We start from the raw sequence: 25,728 nt of genomic DNA, 5'->3' as shown, positions 1-25,728 counted from the left end.
ATAAATGTAGCGTTCATACGAAGGGTAGTAATAATGACATTGGAAGCTCATTTTGGTGCGTAAATTTTGTCAATTCGGTTTGGGCTAGAGTTATTTGTTTTATCTAAGTCAGTGTATCTCAAAATAAAGACGCACACCCCATCAAAATTTGGCACATTTATTAGTGTGAGGTGGATCATTTATCCCAACTATATTTTTAGAAGTTTGTTGTATCGCTCCACGCGCTCTGGAGATTTGCAACGTGATCAAATATATGTTTTTACTTTTTGTTATTTAGATTTAACTTTGTTCTTCCCAGACGATTTTTGAAGCGATTGATCTCTAAACATTTTAGACAATATCATTTAGCTCCTCCGGAAAATGTGGATCTCTAATAGTATTCTAAATTACCTCGAAATTAAAGAGAAACCTTAATGAAAAAGAGGCTGAACAACAGTCAAAATAAGGAAAAGAGGATGAAAAAAGAGGAAAACTACTATATGTAGAAAGGAGAAAAACAAAGAAAAGAAGAAAGACGAATCGAGGAGGAAAAAGAGATAAACTACTAGGGAGAAGAAAAACAAAGAAAAGGAGAAAGACGAATCGAGGAGGAAGGAGATTCATCTCTCTGCATAGGAACATCAAATGAATTTACGTTGTTTCTGAAATAAGCTTAGCATGTTTTTAATTCCTTATTGGAAAATAAAGTTGATTTCTGGTAAAGGCTGGCATCGATGCCGAGTAGCCGAGTTCCTGGATGCGAGTAGTAAAAAATACGTGCGGCAACACAACCGACCGAAAACAAAGCAATTAAAGTTTGCGGTAGACATTGAGCGCCCATGCCGGCGGAATGCTCAAAGTTGGTCGACTTTCGTCGGCGGAATAGCCGGGATGCCAGACTTCGGAGCTTCGGATGCAAAACAAGTCATTTCCCTGAAACACGGAGGCAAAGATAAACATGACTCCATCCGTAAATCTCGAGCGGTGGCGTGGCCATAGTCATTTTCCTTGGAAAGAACGTTCACATATAAAAAATTCCTGAAAATGGCTGAAATTGATTTTTTCGGGGACGATTCTTCGCCCATGAGGAGTGGGTCCCCCCTATCTAGATGCACCATGGCCCCAGGTTTATATCTCGGGAATGATGTTTTCTTTCGACGATTCAATATGAAAGTAGTCTCAACATGAAGACTTTCTTTTGCGGCTACGTGAGAAAAATACAATGATAAGAGAAAAGAGCATCAGTTGAGTACTGTGCGATATTTGTAAGTTACATGTCATTCGTTAATTTAACTCTTCCGTTCATTTTTATCCAAGCTTTGTAACAAGATGGAATATTTTGTTTCGGTAAGTGTCGGAATTGACTTTGTGGCGATAGGTGCAGTGCAACCCTGTGCAAGCCAATAGCGACGTCGCTCGGCGCCGCCCCGCCGCGCCGCTTCTCATTGGTCCTTGTATCACTTACCGAGCCCTACGTCGTGGGGGGCCTCCGGGCCACGAGCAATCCGCCATGTAGGGCCCGGTCGTTAATACAAGGGCCAATGAGAAGCGGCGGCGCCGAGCAACGTCGCTATTGGCTGGCGCAGAGTCGCGCTGCACCTATAGACGCAGACTCCCTCCATTGCAATCTTGGCAATATCAACATTCACAGTTGGTACCTAAGCATCCATACAGATTTGTCTATTGACATTGATATTGTCTTGATTGATAAGCGACTTAGCAACGTTATGAGTATTTCGTTTTGATAATAAACCGAAGTTTGGTAAACTTGTTTGGTCCATTACGTCACCTGATGCTCATCATCCGCCTAGTAGGTTTAATGACTGTTGCTTCAATAACATTGTCCATAAGAGGGTGTTGAATCCCCGAATGTAAAAGTTTCCACCTTTCACCGAGAGGCTGGTGGAGGGTCTCTTTTCGTCTTTAGCTCCACCTGTCACCAAAAATTCCACCCCGAATTGTAAGCGTCTATTGGTGCGAATGCATACATGCACGTCCTTTTTTCCTTTTATTTTTGATTTTTTTTTAAGTAATCGCTTACTGGCAACCGTATATGATTGATAGCTCTTAACCCATGTTCTTTTTTCTATCAATAAAAGAGAATATCCTCTTGAATTTTTTTCTTTGGTTTAACATTAGTTATGGGCCTCCGACGCCAGAATTTTGCTCTTGTTCTTAGTTTCTTTCGTTCAAAAGATAAAAATGTGTCTTGTTTAAAAGATAAAGTTTGTGAATTTAAGATTTAAAGGAATCGTCTCATTTAAATGGATAAAAATTCTGTGAAATGAGTAAGACGCACGTGTCTTCCCGGTGTGCAAAAAAGAGTTTATGAGCATTTTGCAACACTGCAATCTAGTTGCATCCTTTAGCCTCTAAGCTCTTCAATGGAACTGTGCGTACATAAAATTGCAGTTATTGACGATGCACCGGCGACTCCGAAGTTCACAGACGTAACAGAACATTTAGAAGACATACTTCCGGTAAGTTGGTTGTAGAATTGTCATAAAAGCTAGACTATGAGACCGCTCGGGCGTCAGCCGCGAAAGGGATGAAGATGGGAAGCTAGGGCGGGGTGAGATTTTGGGAGGGAAAGGGGCAGAAGGGTGGCGAGGTGGAAGTTAACTTCGCTGGACGATCATTCAACTAATCGCCCGTCGGAACGGAGCTTATAGCGGTGTTGTCGAAGGTATGCAACCCTCAACACTCAGGTGCCCCCCCCTTTTAGGTACCTAATTTTGCACATCGGTCATTTTAAATTACTTTGTCATCATCCTTGATGAGTGAAACAGTTTTTATGAATGACAGTCAGCCGCTGCAAAATAATTGTAGGGACATTAAAGTAAACAGGGCGTCTGTTCCGTTCTTAGCACCGAGCAGGGCACCCATCTCGCAACACCTCTTTGTTTTCATGTATAATATTGATGGCAATCCTTGATTTACTTTGTAAGCTTTATTTATGGCATTCGCTAGTGCTTGATGATATGAGAGATGAGATACACGATTAATTGTCACTGAAATTGAACAGTAAAACTGGATAAATCGAGTACCTCTCATTCAAAACCTTGGCTCAGAAACAAGTAGTTCAAAAAAATTTCTTTTTTAAAGATTTTATTTTTAGGAACCCCTACTCCACTTGCTAATAGAATCTACACTCAAAAAAAAAACTACGGCCCTGTGACCCGGTTGCTCTGGACACTGGTGATCCCGGCGTTAACGCGCTGTGCGCCAGCTAGTACTGGACCCAGCGGCCGGTGTCCCGTGGACCCCGCGCGGCCTTCATGGCCGTAAGACCGGTTAGGAGCCGAGCGTAAGTTACGGGTTTCAGGATCGGAGCCAACCGCTTCCACGGCCGTTGGCAGTGAGGTGAGATTCAGTTTTCGGAAAATGGCGTCACCATCAGATTAAAATTGAGACGGCTACGTGTATATTCGCAGAAAATTACAATATTTTACGTCAATGTTATTCAGTGCGTGAATTTAAAGTTGCCGCCAGCCTTGAACATTTTCGGGAGCGATCGCAGCCACCACTCAGCGTTGTTTATTGAGGTTAGAATCTAGTAAATTGCTTGTCATTGTTGGTCATTGCTCATTACGTGTGTTCGTTTTTCGTTTAATTTTGGAGGTTTTCGATATATTTTCTTGATTCTGTGCGGTGCACGATTGATTCTTAAGTTCTGTGTGATAACGCTTGTCAAATACTTTCGGAAATGCGACGAGAGTTAAGTGAAAATTGTCAGTTTTACCTACACACTGAGCTCATATCCTCTCCTCCTGTAAGTTCGTTTGCAATTCACTTATTTTCCCCCTACTAAGGGAAAGAACTTAAATCCAAGAAAAGCAATCAATTACCTGCCACGCATCTTCCCACAGAGTAAATTACCGCCACACTAAAATACTGATAATGTAGTCACAAGAATGTCTATTTACCGATTGCAACTTCATTGTGCCACCTTTGCTTGCTCATAAGATTGGGTTGATTTTTTATTCCATTTCAATCTAATCTCTGGCTTATACTTAAATGTTTTCAATTGAGAGTAGGTAGTATTTCACTCTCCGACATCCAACACCTCCCTTCTCTGTTGCCAAAATAGCTGTCCGCCAGCGGAAGCTATAAGCCAATCTTGCCTGCGTTGATTATCCGATAAGAGCCAGTGCAAACATTGTTGCTGTGAATATCTCTCTGATTCCATATCCCAATTCTAGGGAGCTCAGTGTACTGTAATAGTGGTAAAATTTTGTGTGAATCGCGCTTCAGTTTGCTGAAGGGAAGATCTACAATTTTAACAAGTGTGACAATTTTCGGTGGTATATTTCTTCGCTAATATTTTGTGGAAATTGTATCCGGTAGTTATTGCGGAGAGTTATATCTTGAAGTTTTGTCAACTTTTACTTCTGAATTTACACTTTGAAATATTCTCAACCTCATTTTCAAGATTCTGAAGCTTTTCTAGTCGTAAGGAGTAAAAATCTGTAAGTACCTAGACCTACGCCTGTGCTTTTCCTTTGTTAATCATTTGGGTGATTTCCTACTTTGCATTCGTATTTTTTATTGAGGGATGAACCAGGTTTTGTTTTTGACAAATGCTGAATTCTCATTGAGTGAAAGTAATTACATTTATTGAGAACGGGCTGCCAAGTGATAAAAATGATTTTTCAATTTACATTTTTCGCTGCAATGAGTTTTAGCAATTTATCATACCTTGGACAGTCTGTTCTACATTTAAAATAGGTAGCATGAATTTTTGATCTATCTACATTTGTTCCTTCCAGTGCTTCCCCAGTGCTTTATTTATTTCTACGAAGGCTTGCAACATTAAAGTTAGGTTTTTGAAAATTTCTCTTGATATCTCTACACGATGAATAAGCTAACATTCATATGCTGATTTTCTTTCTCAATAAGCATCATCTCTTCTCTAAGATTCATCTCTTTTCTCAAATTGACTTGCTGAACTATCAGCCTAGGAGTTCAAATCTCTCTTGATATCTGAAACATGATCAACAAGCTAACGTTCATATGCTCTTTTTCTTTCTTAGACATTGAATTATCCATCACTTTCCTGAAACTAAATTGTTATGAACTATCAACAAAGAAATATATACCTATTTTAAAAAGAAGGAAAGAAAAAAAATCTTGTTCAGAAATTGACACAAGATAATTCACTCAATGTTTAAAACTTTGCTGGAAAGTTTTTCTTTTCTAAGTATGTACTTTAATGGTGAATTTTCAGCTGTAGTTCCGAAAAAATCCACCACGTCGCGGACAGCGGCGGCGCGCAGAGCTCCGGCCGTCCAGCCCGTAAGTAGCGCCTAGAGCGCAAGCTGCCTATGCCGCTCGAGGCCGCGACTTACGGTTTTCATGTCCGTAGGACTCCGCATCGTCCCCGCACGTAGCAATCCGGCCGTCAGGCGCGTAGGCGAACGGTAGTGCCATATAGCCCATCCAGTCCGTGCTCCAGGTCCGCTGCTTATGGCCTCCACGGCCGGAGCTTTTTTTGAGTGTAATAGAAGCAACGATCTTCACGGGCTGCGGAACAGGAGAAATGGTTTTCATACAGCGAATACAAATTATTCCAACAGGTCTTCCATTTACCTTCAAATCTCTACAATTCCCTTTGAAACTATGGTTTACCATGACAATAAATAAATCCCAAGGGGACCATAAACCCAATGTTTCTCTCATGGACAACTATGTGTAGCGAGTTTCAAAGTTAGTTCTCCGAAGAATTTAATTTACATGATGACACTCTAATATTAACATTAATGGATTCAAAAAATTGACCATAATACAATTTGTCCTAATAAATTCGCCAAAATTTATACCCCAAGATCTGTACTTTGAGCATTAGACCATCAAGGTCGCGAAATCCAAATTAAAGTACCTCTCAGGTTTGAGACAATCTGTTTTGATTGCCAGCAAATACCGGAGGAAGTTCCTGGCAGTGCATAATGTAAAATACTAACTTTTATGAGGAGATAGATTTCTGAATGTTAATACCTTGTTCTTTAACTTTAACTGCAGAATATTTCCTGAATTTCGGAATGTCGGTCGATAGTAAAAATCTAAATGAGTATTCATACAAGGTTACTGTGTCTAGTACTAGTAATCCTTCAAATTTGATTGGACCAAAAAGATCTATGCTAAAAACAATTTTTATGTATGTGATAGTGTTTTTGTCGTTAATTGATATGTATAGGCACGTTTTTGATTTTGCTTTATGTAGAGTATACATGCAGCCAGCCCTGTTCCCCAGACTATACAATCCTATCAAGCAGTTCTTGCATCAATCTTATCATAATATGTGGAGCTAGGAATTTAAGCTCCACGTCCGCATTCCATGCTTTGTGACTTTGAAATGGGCATACGCGCTTCCAAGAAAGTTTTTTCAGCGTTGTGCTCTGCTTTTTCCATTTGGCCCAAAGTGTTTGGAGGCATGTGCAAACGATTGGTTTGCAAGAGGAATACAATAATCCTAATAACAGAGAGGTAAAAATTGGATTTTTACAATTGTTAGCCCTAGCATTCGTCCCGGCAGATGACGTGGTGCGCGTGTTCAAACTGCTGAAGCCGACACCACCAGATAGTATGGAAACCTTAGTAAAGTATTTTGATAGGACATAATGTAAGCGGATCATGGAAGCTTAATTGTTCGGCGACGGCAGCGGCACGGCAGTATTGTCCCTCAGCCATCAAACCGCGTTTCATCTGACGAGGTGGAAGTCTAAGTGCAGTTTATTTTCCAAAATGGCAATAACGAAAATTATCAAAGAAGCTCATTTTTCCTTCGGAGGGATATTTCGATGGTTACCAGTGACGTCATGCTAAACGGCGTTCTCCCCTAGCACGGCAGTCATCAAAAAGCGTTTAATCTTAGGAGGTGGAAGTCTAAGTGCAGTTTATTTTCCAAAAACGCAGTAACGAAAAATTATCAAACAAGCTCATTTTTCCATCGGAGGGATATTCTAATGGTTACCAGTGACGTCATGCTAAACGGCGTTCTCCCCTAGCACGGTAGTATTGTCCCTCAGTCATCAAAACGCGTTTTATCTTACGAGGTGGAAGTCTCAGTGCAGTTTACTTTCCAAAAACGCAACAACGAAAAATTATCAAACAAGCTCATTTTCCCTTCGGAGGGATATTTCGATGGTTACCAGTGACGTCATGCTAAACGGCGTTCTCCCCTAGTCCTCCTCAGTCATCAAAGCGCGTTTTATCTTACGAGATGGAAGTCTGAGTGCAGTTTATTTTCCAAAAACGCAACAACGAAAAATTATCAAACAAGCTCATTTTCCCTTCGGAGGGATATTTCGATGGTTACCAGTGACGTCATGCTAAACGGCGTTCTCCCCTAGTCCTCCTCAGTCATCAAAGCGCGTTTTATCTTACGAGGTGGAGGTCTAAGTGCATTTTACTTTCCAAAAATTCAGTAACAAAAAATTATTGCATAAGCTCATTTTTCCAGGGGGATATTCCAATGGTTACCAGTGACGTCATGCTAAACGGATCCACGGGCACCCCACCTCCGCCTTACAGGTGTCACGGTGGCGGTTGGGGCGGGCGTGGTAGGACGGAGCGCGCGTCATCTCGTGGGAACGCGTGATTTATGAGTTACCTGCCGGGCAGCATACGCGATGGGCCTCGATCCCATCGGTTCGGCCGAATTGGACGTATTTCCGCCAAACGGAACCGTGTGTACTATGACGTGAGCCCTGTTATGCATATATTCTCGTGGGTCTCAGGGCCCATGTCTTAATGCACATAGTTCCGTTTGACAGAAATACGTCCAATTGGAAGTTGGGGTCCCGGCGCACAGTGGATCGAGTCAATTAGAGAGGTCGGACATGAAATTTTAAACTAAAACTGCAAATTTTGATGTTTATCTCGTCACATTTTATATTTCAAGGGGTGCTTTAAGAAGCAAAGTTTACGAAAAAACCGATGGAACCACTTTCAGAACCTCAAAACTTTATATAAACGGAGTTATAAGCGTTTAAAGTTTCCGAATTTTGTCCGACCTCTCCTATTGACTCGATCCACTGTGCGGCGTCGCGTCGGGGGAGGCTGGAACGCAGCTCCCAGGAGTTGCGAACGCGCTACGCCCTCCCGCTTGAGGGCCGCTCCTTGAAAAATTTACCGTGATTTATGTCAAGAAGGAACGTATAGCCCAAGGTTACCGTCATGCGGGCACTCCCACAAATTCCCGCCACGTCGCGTAGTAGGCCTTTTGTCCGGGTCCCAGTTATTCCAGGCCTATTTGTTACCATCGATAACCAGCCTCCGGTTTTTTTGGTGTTGCTTCATCAGCCTCTAAAAGCGTTTGCCTTCCGAGTAGTACAATTTCAATGATGAGTTTGTTGCAAACAGCTAGAGCAAAAAAAAAAAAAAAAAAAAAAAGTTGAAAAAGGTTCAGAAAGACACAGAGCGCATCATCACGCAAGCTCGCGGGGATCATCGGCAGTTCAAACCACCGATGAACAAGAAGTACCTTTCCAATCAGGGAAGGATTGCAAATATCGTTTGAAATTATTACCATTACAAGGATACAGATGACGAGAACGACATCAAAAAGTATCTCCGTGCACGTGCTTACTGCCTCAAACTAAACCCACCGAGAGAAGATCCAGACGAATCTGCAGAAGAGTCGGAAACAGAGGGATGAATTCATTTTTAGCAGCTTTTGGTAAGCCAACTGTTAAAGCGAACTGTTAACAACAGGCTCATTTTCATTTCAAGCTGAGTATATCAGAATCCGTTTAGGTCGAATCCGCTTTTGCAACGTATAGTTTAAAATCCCTCCGTTAAAATGTCAAAAGCACAAAACCAATGAACTCCCGGTGAGGGAACATGGGAACAAATCAATTCAAAGTGGATTACATTGGATTTTATGGGGAAAGAAAGAACGTCGCGTGTTGAAAACGTATCCATCAAGAGAAATAACGGTGGAACATAATGAGGTGAGATGGTCTGTGTGTAAAACATTGACCTGTCTCAGCTTTATTAATTTATTAACTTGTTTTATTTGGTATATAAAGTCGCTGACCTAAGTCAACGGTGAGTTACTTGGCAACCTCTTTCATGGAAAAATCATATATAAAACTATTCGCAACCTCCATTTGCCAAACAAGAGGCAGATTTCACTTCATCGCTGACACCTTCAAAAGTCCGCACAGGGTGCTAAGTAGCAACCATCATGATAGAAAAATTACAAAATTCTTCATAAGTCCCATTTGAATTACATGGATACACAAATATTTTACATGACGCGTAATTTTCAAACAGTTCCATTTTTTTCCTCTTTTGAAGATTTTTCCTTTGTTGATATGCAGCACTTGGTACAATGATTAATTGTGATCAATTAATTAATTTTAATGGTCTTTACACCTAAATATTAAACATTTAATAATATTTTTGTTGATTGCAAACAAAATTCAAAGTACCTCTGACTGCTCAAAAGTCGAAGCAAAAAGTCACCGTGCTCTATAAGTAAATCCCTACCCCTTGACTTTAATGCGATCATAATGGCAACGACGCGATGGTAAGTATTGCTCAAAGGCGTGGCGTGCTTAGCGATAAATCGATTGATCGGTCATTTTAACCTATGGAAAAGTATCGATAAACAGGATGTTCGCAGCGAACACCTTTACTAATCGATTCTTTACCATGGGTTTAAATGTCAGAACAATCGATGCATCGCAATTCACGCTACGTCACTGGTATAGCTAATGATATTTATGCTATTGGCAACTATTTGCACGAGGTTTGCATACGGCTTACATGCACAGTTTCTTCTAGCATTATAATACTTCCATGCATGGGACGCGTTCAGCATAATATATTCGTCTTTTCATTTTGGGTATACTTTCAAAAAAAATGTTCGTCTTTTGCATCGAAAGTTTCAATATTTTGCGAGGTGAAATTTCCATAAGAACAAGCAAAGACAACCTCGTAACATTCAACGTTACTTAAATTTGGCATCGGTGTTTTTATCTCCAATTAATATTTAAAGAGAGTTACGCCAATGTGGGGGTTGACTGAGTCAAGTGGGAGGAGATTGAAAATTCCAAAGTATTTTAAAGTGCTTAGACCAGTGTTGCTAAGAGTAAGCAGGTTAATGAACAGGAACAACGATGAAGTTAAAAAGCAACTTTTTCAAGGTGATTAATAAAGTTTTGGGCCCAAGGGACCTTGGCCCGAAAAGATTTCGGCAAAGTTTAAACAGAAGAGCGTAAATTTGGAGCTAACGGAGTGGCAAAATGTTCTCCGATGGGATTAGTTCGATTTGATGACGTTGACAGCTCCAAGGCTCCTAGGCTGGTGACAAAACTCCCGTCCTCAAGGTAAATTCGCAATCTTGTGATTACTTCTCTCTTCCACACCGGTGACATGACCTTTCCGCAAATGAGGCTAATTGATATTGTTTTCTTCGTTCTCATACTTCCTCTTTCAATACGCAATACGTGAGTGTGTGTGTGGCGAAAAATAAACGAGGAAAAAATGTGTTATTACCTATGTATATATACTAAATTGGACCAAGGTATCTCTTAAGCCTCTCTGATTCCAACGGTATGCACCACTTTTTATGTTTTGTTTTTTTTCGATCACAGTTTTTAAAAAGCTACACACAGTTTTTCTGAAGAGTTTCCTCGCAGTTTCCTAAATGATCTCAAATTAAAGCGTCGAAAATTTCGACGGGATATTTTCGTTCGTTCTGTTTTCTTTTTGATAAATAACCAAAATTAATTTTACACGAATCAAGTTTCAGAGTCCCTTCAACATCCAAGTTTCTGAATTGTTGCAATTAAGATACATATTTGCCTTTAACTGCGGTAAAAACCGGCAGGGGCCATCCAAAGAAAGATGTGTGGTCCTAGTTTTGCGGCAACTTTAGCGTTGCGCAAGCCAGGGAAGGGAGCGCGGAGCGCGGTCGAGTGTCGAGTCATTTGGCGCAATGCGCGAAGTATTCCAGTGGTCTTGCAGGCGCTGATATAAGTTTGACGCTTACCGCACCGTATTTGGCGCTTCGAACTCGCGTTTAGGATAATCGCGGCATCGAACGACGGGGCTTAAAAAGCCCATGTTCTGTTTCGACGCCGTATGAACATTCCAACGTTGCCTCGTTTCTCCCGATAAAATTCTTTCTGAGAAAAGTTAGGAAATTGCTAAATGTTCACTTTTTTATTTTGAACGGACCATTAAACTGGTACAAATTTAAGCTTTCTGATACATGATTCTTCACCAAAATTTCACGTAGAATATGATTTGCGCGACGAAAACTACTGAAATCAACTTCTAGCTAAGATATTAACGTTTTTATTGTCCATTGGTTATGGGAACTTTGCATTGCCCGGTCACAAGAAAAACAAAACCCTACACGAGTCAAATTGTGCACTACAACGACTTTAGCAAACTACTCGGCGAGCATTGTTTCTTTCCCTAACTGTGTTGTTCAAAGTATTTACGACTTGCGTTCAGCGTCAAGATTGAAGTTGCCATATTTCCATATTACTGAGACTATCATAGTGACGTTTGGCGTGTAATTTAACCCAAGTAAATTATTCTTTCTTCCATGAGCGGAATGGTGGAAATTATTCATGAAAAATTGTATTATCACGGTTAGGAGTTAATCTAGGGTTAGGATTTCGATCCCTCAAGCTCGACGTTGAGAGGTCGATGTCGTCGACGACGACTCGTCGTTGCCTATTGGTGTTCACACCGCAAGCCTGCAATTCTGGAAATTTTTCTGCTTTTCGTTTACTCATTTTTTTCAATGAGAAAGTAGCTAACTTCATAGTTTGAGGACGATTCTGTAAACAAGTAAATTGAGCATCCCTGGCTTCGTTGTTGGTTGCGAGATTCGACGTTATGTCGTACTGCCGTATGAGCTTTTAGATGTTGCCATATTTTCTTAAATCAAAAACAAATCCACTTGGACAATTGTGAATATTTTTCTTCAAATTATTCAGACAATCTTGTTTGCGGGTTAATCGAAAATTTCCGAAAATGTCAGGTCAAAGTATGCATAACTTTCCTCAAAAATACAAGTTTGATCCGGTGAAATTTGACTACCCTCGAATGTTGTTATGGCGTTTCGCCTTAGCACGGCGGTGTAGTTCCGGATCACGCTCGAGATTAGGTCTGCCACCCGCGCCGCGAACCCGGCTGAAATGAATATGTCCTCCCCTCGCAGGCCTGCCATAACACCCTCAAAAAATAAATATTTTATACTTGAAGACTCAAACATATTTGGGTGGAGCTGGCATCTATGCGTCTCGGTGTGTGACGCCAAGAAAGTAGGTGACAAGCAGCTCACGTCGGACTGCAGCTTCGTGGCTGGCTATCACTCGGTCCGCAACAAAAACTCGTCACACTGGTAGAACTTAGCGATGCATCCATCTTCCTCTTCCCTCGCCTTAATTCGAGATTCATAAGAGCCAACGACGCGATGGCAGATCAAACACATCTCATTATTTTTTTGCTCCCGCCCGCGGAGACACGAAGCTAGAGAATTAGGATGGCCAATCGCATGGGACAATAATGCCGTGCTAAGGAAGAACGCCGTATGCACATTTGAGGGTTACCAAATTTCCCTTGATAAAAAATGTATTTTTGACGATATTCACGTACATTTTCCTTTGAAAGTTTCTGATGATATTTCAGATTGAATTGCGTACAAAATTATCTGAAAAGGTTGGGGGAAAATATTCACAATTTAAAAACAAAAATAAATAAATAAAAAATAAAATAAATAAAAAAATAAATAAAAATAAATAAATAAATTCGGATTTTATCGAAGGAAACTTGGCAACGTCTGAAAGTTCATACGGCGTTTTTCCTTAGCACGGCAGAATAAAGAAAACATACATTTACAACATGTATTTGCAAATAACTGAAATAAACAGCTTCATTTAAAGCGATTTTGCGCATATTTTTGTCTAAAAACTCCTACGAAAATAACCTTTTGAGTTTATGTTTGAAAATACCTAAAAGACTCAGAGAACCGAAGGAGAAAAGAAATTTAATAATCTGGGGCACATTTTAACGTGCTTTTAAGCGCGTATGAGATTCAAGATGTCCTCATCATTAATGCATTTTGATAACGTCTTGAATGTTAGAAAATGTAATTAAAATGGTCGACCCAGCACGTAATTAAAAGCCGATTTTGTGCAGTCATAATACTGGAAGAATTTTAAAGCGACGATCCCGAAACACGCTTCATAATGAATGAATGTAATAAAGTAGGATAGTAAGCGCTGTAATTTGAGGGGAAGTTTATGAATTTGTCCTGAATTACGACACCTAAACCGCATTAACGCCGCAATATCTGATCCAAAAACGCATCATCCCCTCCTCCTCACTCGCCTCCTGAAAACTCCCTCACCGAGTTTAAAGGGTTGACCCAAAGTCGCGCAGCCCTCTCTATAACTTTCTTCAGCGAATTTTCGTCCGAACATATCATGCGGTAATTATACTTCACAAATTACATTCAAGGTCACGAGTTCATCTCACACAACCTCCAGCCCATCGTACACTGGAAAAAAAAACACATTGGATCTGGAGTCCAGACTCTTGAAAACATTGACAAGAAAAAGGACTCTTGATTCAATCAGATTTAAGCTTAAATCAAAAGGAAATCCGCTCAAATTAAGAGGCTTTCTTGATTTAAGCTTCAATCTGATTGAATCAAGAGTATTTTTTCTTGTCGATGTTTTTAAGAGTCTGGACTCTAGATCCAATGTGTTTTTTCCCCCAGTGTATTGGGCTTTACACGTATTTTTAAAGAGTCCTTTTCATATGTATATTTTTCATAATGCGCCCTCCCCCTTCCATTGCAAACCGACAAGAGCACAATTTGGATGAATCGAGCATGTTACATTTTTCTCTCTCCTTAAAGACAACTCATACTGCGGGGGCTATCAAATATCAAGTCAACCGATCTTCACCGTACTCTAGTTTCTGCTTTCGTTACTTTCATATTCTTCTTAATGGTACGATTATTTCCTTCATGATTTCCTCCCTACTTCTATCAAATATAACTTCTTCTTAATATAGCTGTGTAGGGGTTGGTGCATGAAGGGAATTACTTTCCCCGCTAGACAGACGGAATGACAAAAAAAGAGGGTTTTTTATTTGGTACGCTTTCATGGATTTCTGGGAGCTATGTTTTTGTAATATAAACGAAGACTTTTTTCGAAAAATCCTGTTAGCTTTACGGGAGGGTCTGAGGGGCCGTTCCCCGGAAAATTTTTAAAAATTGAGTTGTCTCAGGAGATATTTTGAGGAGCTCTTAACGAAACACTAACCCAATTCTTATATCCAAGATGAGAGATGTGTCATGCACTGCTTACGCTGCAAAAGCAGTCACATTCCTTGGGAGGGAGTAAGTAGATTTGTGGGGAACGGCGTCCCCCTCAGTCCCCCTATTTCCACCCAAGGATCTGTCTTTTCAGATCCCGGCCTTTCAGCCCACCGCATCACGGGTGAACCCCCGAGTGCTTGAAGAATGAAAAACCCTTCGTTATTGGGGGTATGCAACACGGACTTCCGTAGAGCCCGAATAGTTGCATCCAAGCGTTCTAATGAAATTCGTTCAGTTTTCGTCGTATGCAAGACTAACTGGACTACTTAAAGCAAAAAGAACTGTAAGTCCGTTGTGACATGAGCCCTGTTATGCATGTATTCTTATGGATCTCAGTGGGCCGATTATTGAACGCGATAGACAAAGCTATGTACAAAAAAGAAAAAAGGGATATCGAGCGATCCTATTGGTTGAAACGGGTGGTTCCTATAGACTAAGGGAGAAAATGATGGACTAGCTATAGGGACTCTCGTGGGTTGCCGTTAGTTAGGACTGATTGTGAGACCTCTGGTCAGGTGCTTGTCAAAGTGGTGGCTTGAGCTGACCATACCTCGACCAGAGGTAGGTACGACTCCCGGTTTTCTTCAGGTCAAGTCCTGGTCAGCCTTTGTTCTTCCTCGCAAACCAGTAGTCATGCTGATTAGCAGATTGACGGCTAGCCAGAGTCTGGCCACCGGTTTGGTGACCAGAGGTACACAAGAGATCTTACAAACGGCCCTCAGTCGATAACGTATCCCCTATGTCCATTGCAACCACCCATCACTTCTTCCAAAATAGGATCTCTCCAAATCCCTTTTATCTTCTTTGTCTATAGCTCTGTTTATTGCATTGTCTATAAATCTCAATAATCGGCCCGCAGGGCTAATATCGCACGGAGAAAAAAACTTCGTGCTTGGGACCCGAAGTTGAGGTCATATGGATCTCTGAAGTTTTCGGATCTCGCATCCGAAAACTTGACCTCTAGGTCTAGCTGAGGTCTAGCTGCCGAAGTTCGGTTCAGACATCTGAAGTACCTAAGTACATACCAAAGGATTCGGGTCACACATATGAGCACTCCGGTACTTACCGAAGTAATTCGGATGGCTGACCCGAACTTCGGCAGCTAGACCTCAAGTTTTCGGATGCGAGTTCCGAAAACTTTAGACATCCATATGACCTCAACATCGGGTCCCATGTTAGATCTTTTCTCCGTGCAGAAACTTACTAGTTTTTTGTGATTTTATACGTGCAACTGAGGGTGCTTGGCTTGTCTACGTTGTAGGTGAGGTGATGGGTGTTCTTACCTTTCGGCACTTGAAGAGGGCGGCGACGGTGATGAGGTTGCCGGGGACCCCGACGCACATGAACATGATGCAGACGAAGGAGGCGAGATCGAGGAGCTGCGGGGGGTAGCCGCGGAAGAGCTCCACGTCGCCGAGGTCGCAGGAGGCGAGCTGGAGGTCGAGCTGGAGGTCGGCGACGGCGCACGGCGGGAGGGCGCTAGGCGGCGCCACCGTCGTGGAGCCGGAGGAGCCGGCCGGCCCCGGCTTGGCGGGCAGCCGCCCTCCGGAGGTCGGCGCGGGCGCGGGGGCGCTGGGCGCGCGCGGGGAGGCCGATCCGTCCAGGCGCAGCAGTGACGTCATCGGCGCGGCCACCGGCGGCCGCTCACCGCTCTGAAACACACAAACAATCCAATCACTCATACGAATCATCGTTTTACGCCGATTGGCACCTTCAGCAAGTATAGGCTCCGGACTGGCCAGCCGGATAATTTACATCCATTCCGATCGTGTGGAAATAGGGGTTCCAGCTGAGCGACAGGGACGTCATTTTGGGATGGACACGGAGGGAGTGGCGCCTCCCTCCCCCCCCATCTCTCCTTTACACAGTTGACCTGCTCCGGCATGTATATACCATATTAGTGCCACGTCACAGAAAAGCGATATATATGTCGCAGGCAAATAGTAACACCAGGTATTTTATCAAGTGCCTAGGCAAATAGTCAAATATTCGAATAATAATGGATACGTCAATAATACGTTATTGTTTGGATCCAAGTCGAAATAATGGAGAATTCCTATGATGACGTCATCACTAGCGTCTATACTAGTGAACGATTTTAGGAATTTCTCGGATTTATATTACATCGTCGCTGGACTGAAAAAAAGACGTAAATACACATTCAGATGACCCGAGAAATGCGTTAAATTGTAACCTATGTTAAATAATCGATTCTTGGAGGGTCAGGTGCCCCTCCAAGATTCTTTTGAAAATGTTAAGGAATTTGCTTCGTACTGTGGAGAAATTCACTGAAATTTGCATGAAAATTCGCACAACTGTTATCATGTAAAAAATTAAATTAGCCAATTAAATTTGGCAATAGCTGATGTGGCTTGGCTCCTTTCTGTTTAACGCGGTCTAATTAGTCGAATTAAGAGAGAAACCAAACACGCAATTTAGCATGGAGCGGTGCGGTGCAGAGAGTAATAATGACGAGGACTTGATTTGAATCACTAAATACAAAAAGGGCACATGTCCAGAAAACCAAATTGTTTAGGAGACACAAAAAACTGTTTAAAAAAATATCTACCACGAAATAAACGTTTTTTTTTTGTCTCCTGAACAATTTGGTTTTCTGGACATGTGCCCTTTTTGTATTTAGTGATTCATATGAAAATCAGAAGCCCTCAACGCGGCGGTCGGCATGTAACACATAATAGCACCTAGCAGACTGCATGAATACTTCACGCATTGTGTCAAACACAGTGCGGTCAGCGGCGGCCAACGTGAAACGCATAGCGCCTACAAGACTGCATGAATACTTCACGCATTATGTCAAAAACAGTGCGGTCAGCTTGAAACGCATGGCGTCTACTAGACGCCATGAATACTTCATGCATTGCGTCAAACACAGTACGGTCAGCGCGGTGGCGGAAGTTGAAATGATTAAACCGCATTTATGTTTGTTCTTGCATAATTGTTACGTTCATTTATTACAAATGGAAGGCCTCGTTCACACAGAGATAGGTCTAAGGAACTCCACTTTCGCGCAAAGTTCCGTGAACTATTGCTAATAGTGTTGACAGGACTTAAGCAAAAAAATGTGTCCAACACGAGTAAACGAGTCTTATGCACCTCACCTCCTCCGGCACGATCACTTGATTGTATTTATTGATGTTTTAAAAAAGGAAGGAGGGGGACGGAAAAGTACAGGCGGCCCATGGGCGGCAAGTAGGTAAATCCGCCCCTGCTGAGCCAGATTTGGACCACAACTCTCATAACGTTGAAATTAAATTACACTTTATGGCAAAGGTGGGACTTCATGAAGGAGGACTTTACGAAGGGGCAGTAAAGAATTTTTATTTGATCCATTTTATTTTTCATGTCTTTTCACCCACGCCAACATGCCACCGTAGTGTTAGTTTCAACCCCCTTTTTCAAATTTAAAGCTTTTAATTCTGACGATGATCACGTCACCGAGAAGGCCACAGTTATGAAGCAAAGTCTCATGCGTTTCCGAACATTCCGGAGTGAGCTGGCAAAAATGTGAGACTCTTCTCGGAGATAGAAAATCATATTTCCTTATCGGCACCAAATAATAGATCTCGGACGGCAGACAAATCAAGACCATCCTCGGAAATTACACTGTCGCGCAGCCCACTCGCAATCCTTCAATATCGCGAGATCGATTACACATACGCAAACCTACCGGATCAAAATCGTCTATTACAGCCTCGAGTCACATTGAGGGCTCGCATTTTACGGAGACTTTTTATGACGCTAAATCAAAGCGGCTGTATCGTCTTTGGGCGGCTTTCCTGGTCCGCCTCACCCGCCTACACCCCCCTCCCCGCCCCCCTCCCCCGCCTCCCCCCCGCCCCACCGCGACCGCCTCCGCGGCCCGGCCCGGTCGCTTCACTTCATATTTTCCTCCCGAACTTAAATTATCATCCCCGTTTCGTTATGAAGGAATTTGGCCGGCTCCGCGTCGCGGCACCCGAAACCGAGCACCGGGGGGAGGGGGAGGGGGGGCATCAATAGTGGCGGCCCTTCTCGCGCAATTTCGTCCCTTCAAAGCGATAACTCCGTCGATGTGTTAGCCGGTCCCGGCGCATTTATGAAAAGCGAAGGCAAAGTGGGGTGGGCGGGGGGGAGGAAGATGGGACGCTTACCCCGCAAATTAAACTATAGGCCCCGAAATTCAGCTACCCACATTGGTGCTGCCAGATCTCGAAGCGAGATGGGAATTTGACGAAGAGGGAAAGAAGAGCGATGAGGGATTGAAAACTTCGTTCAGGGGGATGCCAGAGCAAAGTTTATCGTTCACTGGAAAAATAAAGTCGCTTGGATCTAGAGTCCGGACTCTTAAAACAGTGACAAGAAAAAATACCCTGATTCAATCGGAATTTTGCTTGAATTAAAAAGAAATCCGATTGAATCAAGAGTATTTTTTCTTGTCAATGTTTTTGAGAGTCTGGACCTAGATCCAAGCGAATTTTTTTCCAGTGTTTGAAAAATTAAGCTAGGATAAGAGTTATCAACTGTGATCTCATCATTGGTCGATATCTACGTACGATAAAACCGTACAGTGATAGCCGTTGCGTGTCACTTAATTTAGTCAATTCACTTGTCGTGACAACCCCTTCTGCAGCACGCCTCTTCAAACTTCAAAAAAGAGGGGAAATTGATGACTAAAATCCACTTCAAAGGTAGAATTCAGATTCGGAGGAAACTCTACGATTCTTTGAGTGGTTTTTTACTGCATCTCAATGAAACCCTATGAAATATAGTTTTTTACTCCAGTTTGATACATTTGCTTAGAAAATTTTGAAAAATGTAGCTGCGACAATCCAAAGATAGCAAACATTTTGAAATATTGCACCATATTTCTTCTATTGCAACTTAAACGCAAGCGTAGACAGATACTGCTACAACGTTTAATTAAGTTAGATATTAAACCTCATTGGCATATGCATCATGTTTCATGCGAATATCTTCAAATGAGACTTCTAGAGGAATCATGGATCGTTTGCACACTCAGATGTATTATAGGTTTTAAAGATGTTGGATGAAAGAGGCCATTCAGACCTCTAATTTGGACTTAATTTATGTCATATCAAGTAGCAAACTTGTAGTCTGTAGCTCCACAAAACCTTGATATAAATCGACATGATTCGAATTTTCCTAGACATCTGTGGAAACTGCGTATAAAAAGGAGCATTAGTTCTCCCGCGATAACTTATCAAATTTTTTTCCCCGGAGAGGAGCACTGAATCTAAAGGGGCTAAGGTTTGTAAGGAGTCTTGACTCGCCGGCATATTTTTCTCTTGGGGCCCGAGGAAAAGAAGGGTGGCCCACGCACATCTAGTATACGGCATCATATAGGTTTTCATTTCCACCAGACTGTGCCATGTACTTCCTCAGTCTGCAGAATCGCGAGGGGTAATTTCATCATCTTTACGCTCTATGTGAACGGGAAATGACAGTCATTTGACAACCGCGGAAACCAGGATTGTTGACTTTTAAGCTAAAATATTGAATCCGCAAGGACGAGGCATGGTAAAAATGAGCAATGCTCTACAGTTTGACATCAGTGTCGTCGCTATTTATTTAGCCCCTCTCTCCGGAGTCAAAAGTTCGACACAAGGGAAATGACGGTGATCTGTCGGATAGACTAGAGTTAAAGGCAAGATTGCCACGTCATAGAGAGATCAGTGCAATCTCTGAGAGTTGGGTTGCGGCTTATAAGTATTCGTCCTTACAAATCTAGTTGCTGAAGGGGTTGGTATTTCCGTTATATCTTTTCAAACACTCCACATCTGCAAGCACTTTTTCCGTGGCCGGTGGCAACCAGGCTTTCGTTACGTGAGGAAAATACAGCCTAAGAAAACAAGCAGTCCTGCAAACTGCTGATATCAGCCTACCCTCTCGGTGAATGATTTCACTTGCTTCTGAATAAATGCTTCACAGATGCTTTAAAAAACACATGTGAATTAATTTAAAATGACACAAGCGAAAGACTTGAGAAAGCTTGAGAAATACTATAGCTATTTTTTCTTACTTTTATGAGGCTTTATCACATCGCGCCCTGTCAGCAAACCTCATCGCCGGTAACTATAAGAAAAGAGTTTGCATAAAAGAAAGAAGTTTAACAGTTTGTGATACTTAAACCAGACTTTCTTGGTGTGTTCGACGTGATTTCCGTGAGATTTTATTTTCAAAGAGTCCACTCTATTTACCAAAATTATCGCATGCAACTAACTCATTGAGGATAAATTGGACCACATTTTGCAACAAGGAACCACTATTTCTGGCTCATTTTAAAAACAACATATGTGTTATTGGTTTCCCAATGCAGAAAGGTGATTTTATGGAAGAGTCAGAGATAGTGGTTCCTTATTGCAAAATGTAATCCAATTAATCGAACCAGGTTCTACGCAGCTGCGCAGGTCAAATATATTTTAAAAAATTCAATAGAACGTTAAATTCGACTTTAATTTTTTTTTTCAAAAACATAGAAACAATGGCTACCATTTCAGTTGTTCAGGATAGAGTTCTTTAAAAAATTAAATTACGATTTGGCATCTCTCTTGCAAAGTGGAAATAACAAATTGGTCAAAACGAGAGAGGCCTACGCATTCCGCAACTTGGAGGATTACCTGTCGCCCTTGTGGGGGCTTCGAACCTTCGGAATCGATCGAAGTCTCCCTTAAAGTTTTAAATGTCTTCCACAAATTCCGACGAGCCGAGGTCGAAACCGTAGCCTGAGAGAGGTAGAGACAATCGAGAACACTCAAACCATTGTTTAGGCGCATCTTACCGAATCGTATTGACTATGAAAAAACATCAAGTGCGGGCCGGGTTTAACGGGGATTATTGAGTCGTATTTCGGAAAAAAATGAGTTGAGAGAGATTTTGCATTCAGTCGGTCGTACGATTTTCTCCCGTTAACCATTCAAATCGAGAAAAAATATTCTGAATTTTAAAAACTTCGTTAAACTTTGAACTTCGTATAGTGTAGTATGGAGGAATAAAACTTCAAAAAATGTTCTCTCCGTCCAAACTCAATGCTACTTGAAGAGTTGAAGCTTTTTTGATAAATTTAGTCAAATTTATACTTATACTCACTGAGTTTTCGGAATGAGTCGGAGTTAATATTTATTATGAAAAACATTCAAGGAAAACCAAATATAGATTTAAACCAACATTCATTTCGATGGTTTTGTGGTTTAAAATGATTGCTTACTTTACTAATTTACTAGAATGAAGTGCTTACTTTCGTTGTTTCTGGGTTTTTTTTTTTTTTTTTTTTTTTTTTTTTTTTAATGATCCACAAAGGGAGATATAATGGAAAACTGAAGAAAATAGTGAAAAGAATATTACAAATTCTGAGGAATGCAAAGCAATCATATGGTGGGTTAAAAACTTTCAAAATCCTTGCAGAGATTGGTAACAGTGAACATTGTTTAAAACGGGGTCTCGAGGTTGGTTGAGTTAAATGGGTGAACAAATTTTAGGGGATTCTGAAATGAATTCAATATTGTACAACACAAATAAATGACGGCTAACACTTCAATCGGTAAAATAGAATGCTGTGAAATGTAATTGGTTAGATTACGTATTCAATCTTTCATCAGAATCCGACATTTTAAAGCAACTCACGGTAATTCACGAAATTTTCGCAATAACATTATTTAAGTTGATGAAATGTAATAACCGAAAAATATCATTCTGGAAGTCATTTAAGTCCTCGTGCGAAATCGTAATGGATGGTGGGCAGTGGCGTGGCGTGCTTTGCGATCTATCGATATTTCCCTATTTGAAGCTGTGGTAAATAATCGATTATTAAGGTGTTCGCTACGAACAACCTGTTTATCGATACTTTTCCATAGGTTTAAATGGCCGATCAATCGATATATCGCAAAACACGCCACGCCGCTGATGGGGGATAGTATCCGAGGATTCTGAGCAAGGCAGTCTAGTCTAGGGCAGTGGCGTGGCGTGCTCTGCGATATATCGATTGATCTACCATTTGAACCTATGGAAAAGGATCGATTATCAGGGTGTTCGCAACGAACGCCTTAATAATCGATTCTTTACCATAGCTTCAAATGGGGAAATATCGATAATCGATCATTCACGCCACGCCATTGGTCTAGAGATGCAAGCAGCACGTGCTCATCGGTGCGAAATTCCGCTCGCTTTACATGTTTGCTGAGGAAATCGAGATGGGGCTGTTTGCTTAGGATCACCTCCAAGTGGTCGGTTCATTGTAAGACAAACAGTCGATGGGACGATGTGATCCAACACGCCCTCATCGCCTTTAAGGTGGCCGTCCGAAATATCTTAGCTTACATCGCGATTGAGACGCTTTCGAATTCGCATCCGAGCACCCCGCTTTACTCCGATCATGAAGACCTCCTGGTCCTCAATTCTGGTAATTTTTTAATTATTCGGTCTATAAGCTCCCTAGGATTACGTTCGGAATGAGAGGATACGTGAAATCATGAGCGTCGGAAACAACATAGTACATAACATTTTCACAAAACAACGGTTATAGGACATTTCGTCGACGATTTTTTGCCCGCGCACCTGTTTTTTCCAGAAATTTACGTCCACGCGTTTTTTCGGCACGGGAGTTTAGGTTCACGTGTCAGTTAAGATCCAAAGTTGATTGGCCCACATGTAAATACATACGACAATTGCTCACGACGTTTTTGGATGAAAATATATAATGTCTTGGAAGAATGAGCAGTTACTTGTTTTTTTCTGTTTTGTCTGTTTGGTCCAACGGAGAATAATATATGTTTTGGTAAAAATAGGGGAGCGTCAATTCCATGAGACAAAATTCACTAAAACTTTCTACACCTCTTTGGTGTAACAGGACCTAATTACCTTTCAAGAAATTCCCTCCTTGTTATACCTGAACCGGATAAACCTCTATATTTGCCTCAGCTGAAAGCTCTAACATTTTTCTTGTGTACGAGAAGTATCTTGATTTATTTTGCGAGGAAAGATCTGTACTTTTAAAGGATGCCTGTCATTCTTAATACGTTCAATTTCGTATAATACCGTGCAACACCTCTGTTGTAAAATAGGTGCTTCAGGCCCCGCCGCACGGCAGGCGGGCGGCCAGCGCGAAACGCGCGTTATTGGCGCCTACAAACCTAAGTAGATACTTCAAGCATTGTGCAATGCGTGAAGTATCCACTTAGGTTTGTAGGCGACAATGAGCCTCTCGCGCTGGCAGCACGCCGCGCCGCTCCGCTCTGTTCGGCTTTAATATTTATACTCGCATAGTCAGCGTTTTTTAACTCATGATTTTGAAATGTTAGCACACTCTGCATTGATTAATCTCATTTAAATTTCAATTGAAAACTTCCTTTTCCTCCCTAGCGACAGCGGCGGATCCAGCAATTCGGCAACACCAGATTTTCTCTATTTAAACCTATGATAAAAAATCGATTCTTGTCATCTTGTCAATCTTGAGCACCCGGCCCCTCCAAGAATCGATAGATTTCTGTAGGTTTTAATGGAGGAAAGACAATGTTGCCAATTTGCTGGATCCGCCAGTGCCTGGCGAAGGACATACATGGAATTCCTTACCTCGGAATGAGGTAAAGAATATCTCAGGAGAGGAAAGAGAGCTAGTAGTGGCAAGAAATAGAGATGGTGACAACGGTTTGGAGACAATGTCTCTCAATGAGGGGTCGGTCCGTTAAATTAGTGCTAAATTAGTATGCAGCGCCCACAATCATTTAGGGAACGAGCTCCGAGACGCTCCAAACAGTTTGAAATTCCCCATCTGTCTTTATACCACGGAACCCTCCTATGGACAAGTGCATAAATGGCCACAGTATTTACAATGTTTGTAGAAATCGGCTAGAAAAATTTCCGGGGAAATTCGTGTTTTATTAAAGGAAATTTGGCAATGCCTTCAGGTTCATGCGGCGTTTTTCCTTAGCACGGCAGCTAATGCTCGGAGTGGGAGAAAGAGGTACGGGAGTCAGCGTTGGTGCTTGCAAAAGTGAAGAGAAAACAACGAGGTTCACGACAGGAAACTTTTATTTGCATGGTAACCGAGGAAATACACGGGTTCATCTTCTCTGTATCAGCTGACCATACTAGAGCAGGAACAGACTTCGCTAGAGACATTATTTGAAGAGGCTTTATGGACTGCATTTTTTCGGACAGAGAGGAAAATCTCGGTGCCATTCTACTTTCACCTCTGAGAACATTCCGAAAGAAGACTTATCTTCAAGGACCATTAAGTTTTTTAACTTGACTTTGAAGGAATACAAAAATACTAAGCACCTCGAATTAAATTCAAGATCATACTTTGAAATTATAGATTAATAGTTTACTTTATAATGAAAATATTATATGTAAGAAAATGTGTATTACTTGTTGAACTTTCTTCCTTTAAACTATGTTCACATCATAATTACATATACGTAGGTAGTTTATTGGAGCTGGTGCATGTATGAGTGTTTTGCAATTTAAGTACTATACGCAAGGTGAGGACGTTTTTTGAATATTTTTGATCATTATAATTATCATATTGGCCTACTGCAGAAAAAAAGTAGCACCAATTAGCGTAAAACGAGAATTGCAACTGACCAAAAATCACATTGGTTTCTGATCGTGGGGGTTTTCCAATGCGTAGCACAGGCTTCCTGCTAGTCTTTCTTAAAAAAATGGAAAGAAATTTACCAGAAAATCTGCGGTTTGTTAGGAGAAATTTGACAAATCTGGATGTTCATTCCGCGTTTCCCTATTCAGTATTACTCATGACTATCTACTGATTAAGACGACTAGGTTGGACGAACGATTAAGACTTGGATCATACTGCCAAAATTATACGCGTTGTTGAGTGAGACCGGCAGTGAGTAACGTGTAACCAAAGTGTTGCATGCCGTATTTCACGAAAGTTTTCATCGCTGTTTTTTTTTCAGTTCAGAAAAATATAGCGTGGAAAAAAAAGCTGGTAGAGAATCAGCTTCTCAGTTATCTAATTAAGAAATACATGATAGCATCCAGCTTATCAACAGCTTGCATCGCTTTTCAAGCGACGCAGACAATCGCCGACTCATTTCGAAGAGAGAAATCTGTAATTGAATATACGCGTTGAACAAATTTAATTAGCAACTCCCTGCAAATACTTGTTCTCCGGTTGCTGCAGGAAGTTTCTGTGTTTTCAAGACGTCCTAGGGTTTGTTATTTTCTTAATCTTAAGTTTATTTTATTCTACTATACCCGTACAGAAAATGCAATCCAGGTAAAAAATCTAGGAATAAGTTGGTATCTATAGGTGTACATTGAACAGAGAATACACTTTTTATATCAAATTAATTCTGAGATTTTTTCATTGACTTTACTCGATTCCTCTTCATTAAATTAAATAAAATTAAGAAGGT

The 25,728-nt window shown here is 41.4% G+C and overlaps 1 protein-coding gene across 1 annotated transcript in view; it reads right to left on the bottom strand.

Annotated features, from left to right (window-relative positions):
- LOC109039449 (G-protein coupled receptor moody) overlaps window positions 1–25,728 on the bottom strand; it is a 264,915-nt gene that overhangs the window by 174,296 nt on the left and 64,891 nt on the right. Inside the window, exon 2 of the mRNA XM_072298371.1 lies at window positions 15,616–15,984. Coding sequence (XP_072154472.1) covers window positions 15,616–15,954 — 339 coding nt within the window. The 5' untranslated portion in view covers window positions 15,955–15,984. The remainder of the gene's footprint in view (window positions 1–15,615; window positions 15,985–25,728) is intronic.

This window comes from Bemisia tabaci, chromosome 3 (genome assembly GCF_918797505.1).
Source record: "Bemisia tabaci chromosome 3, PGI_BMITA_v3".
In the NCBI taxonomy this organism is placed as follows: domain Eukaryota; kingdom Metazoa; phylum Arthropoda; class Insecta; order Hemiptera; family Aleyrodidae; genus Bemisia; species Bemisia tabaci.
The sequence above is the reverse complement of the archived record's forward strand: the minus strand, read 5'-3'. Positions and strand labels throughout refer to the sequence as shown.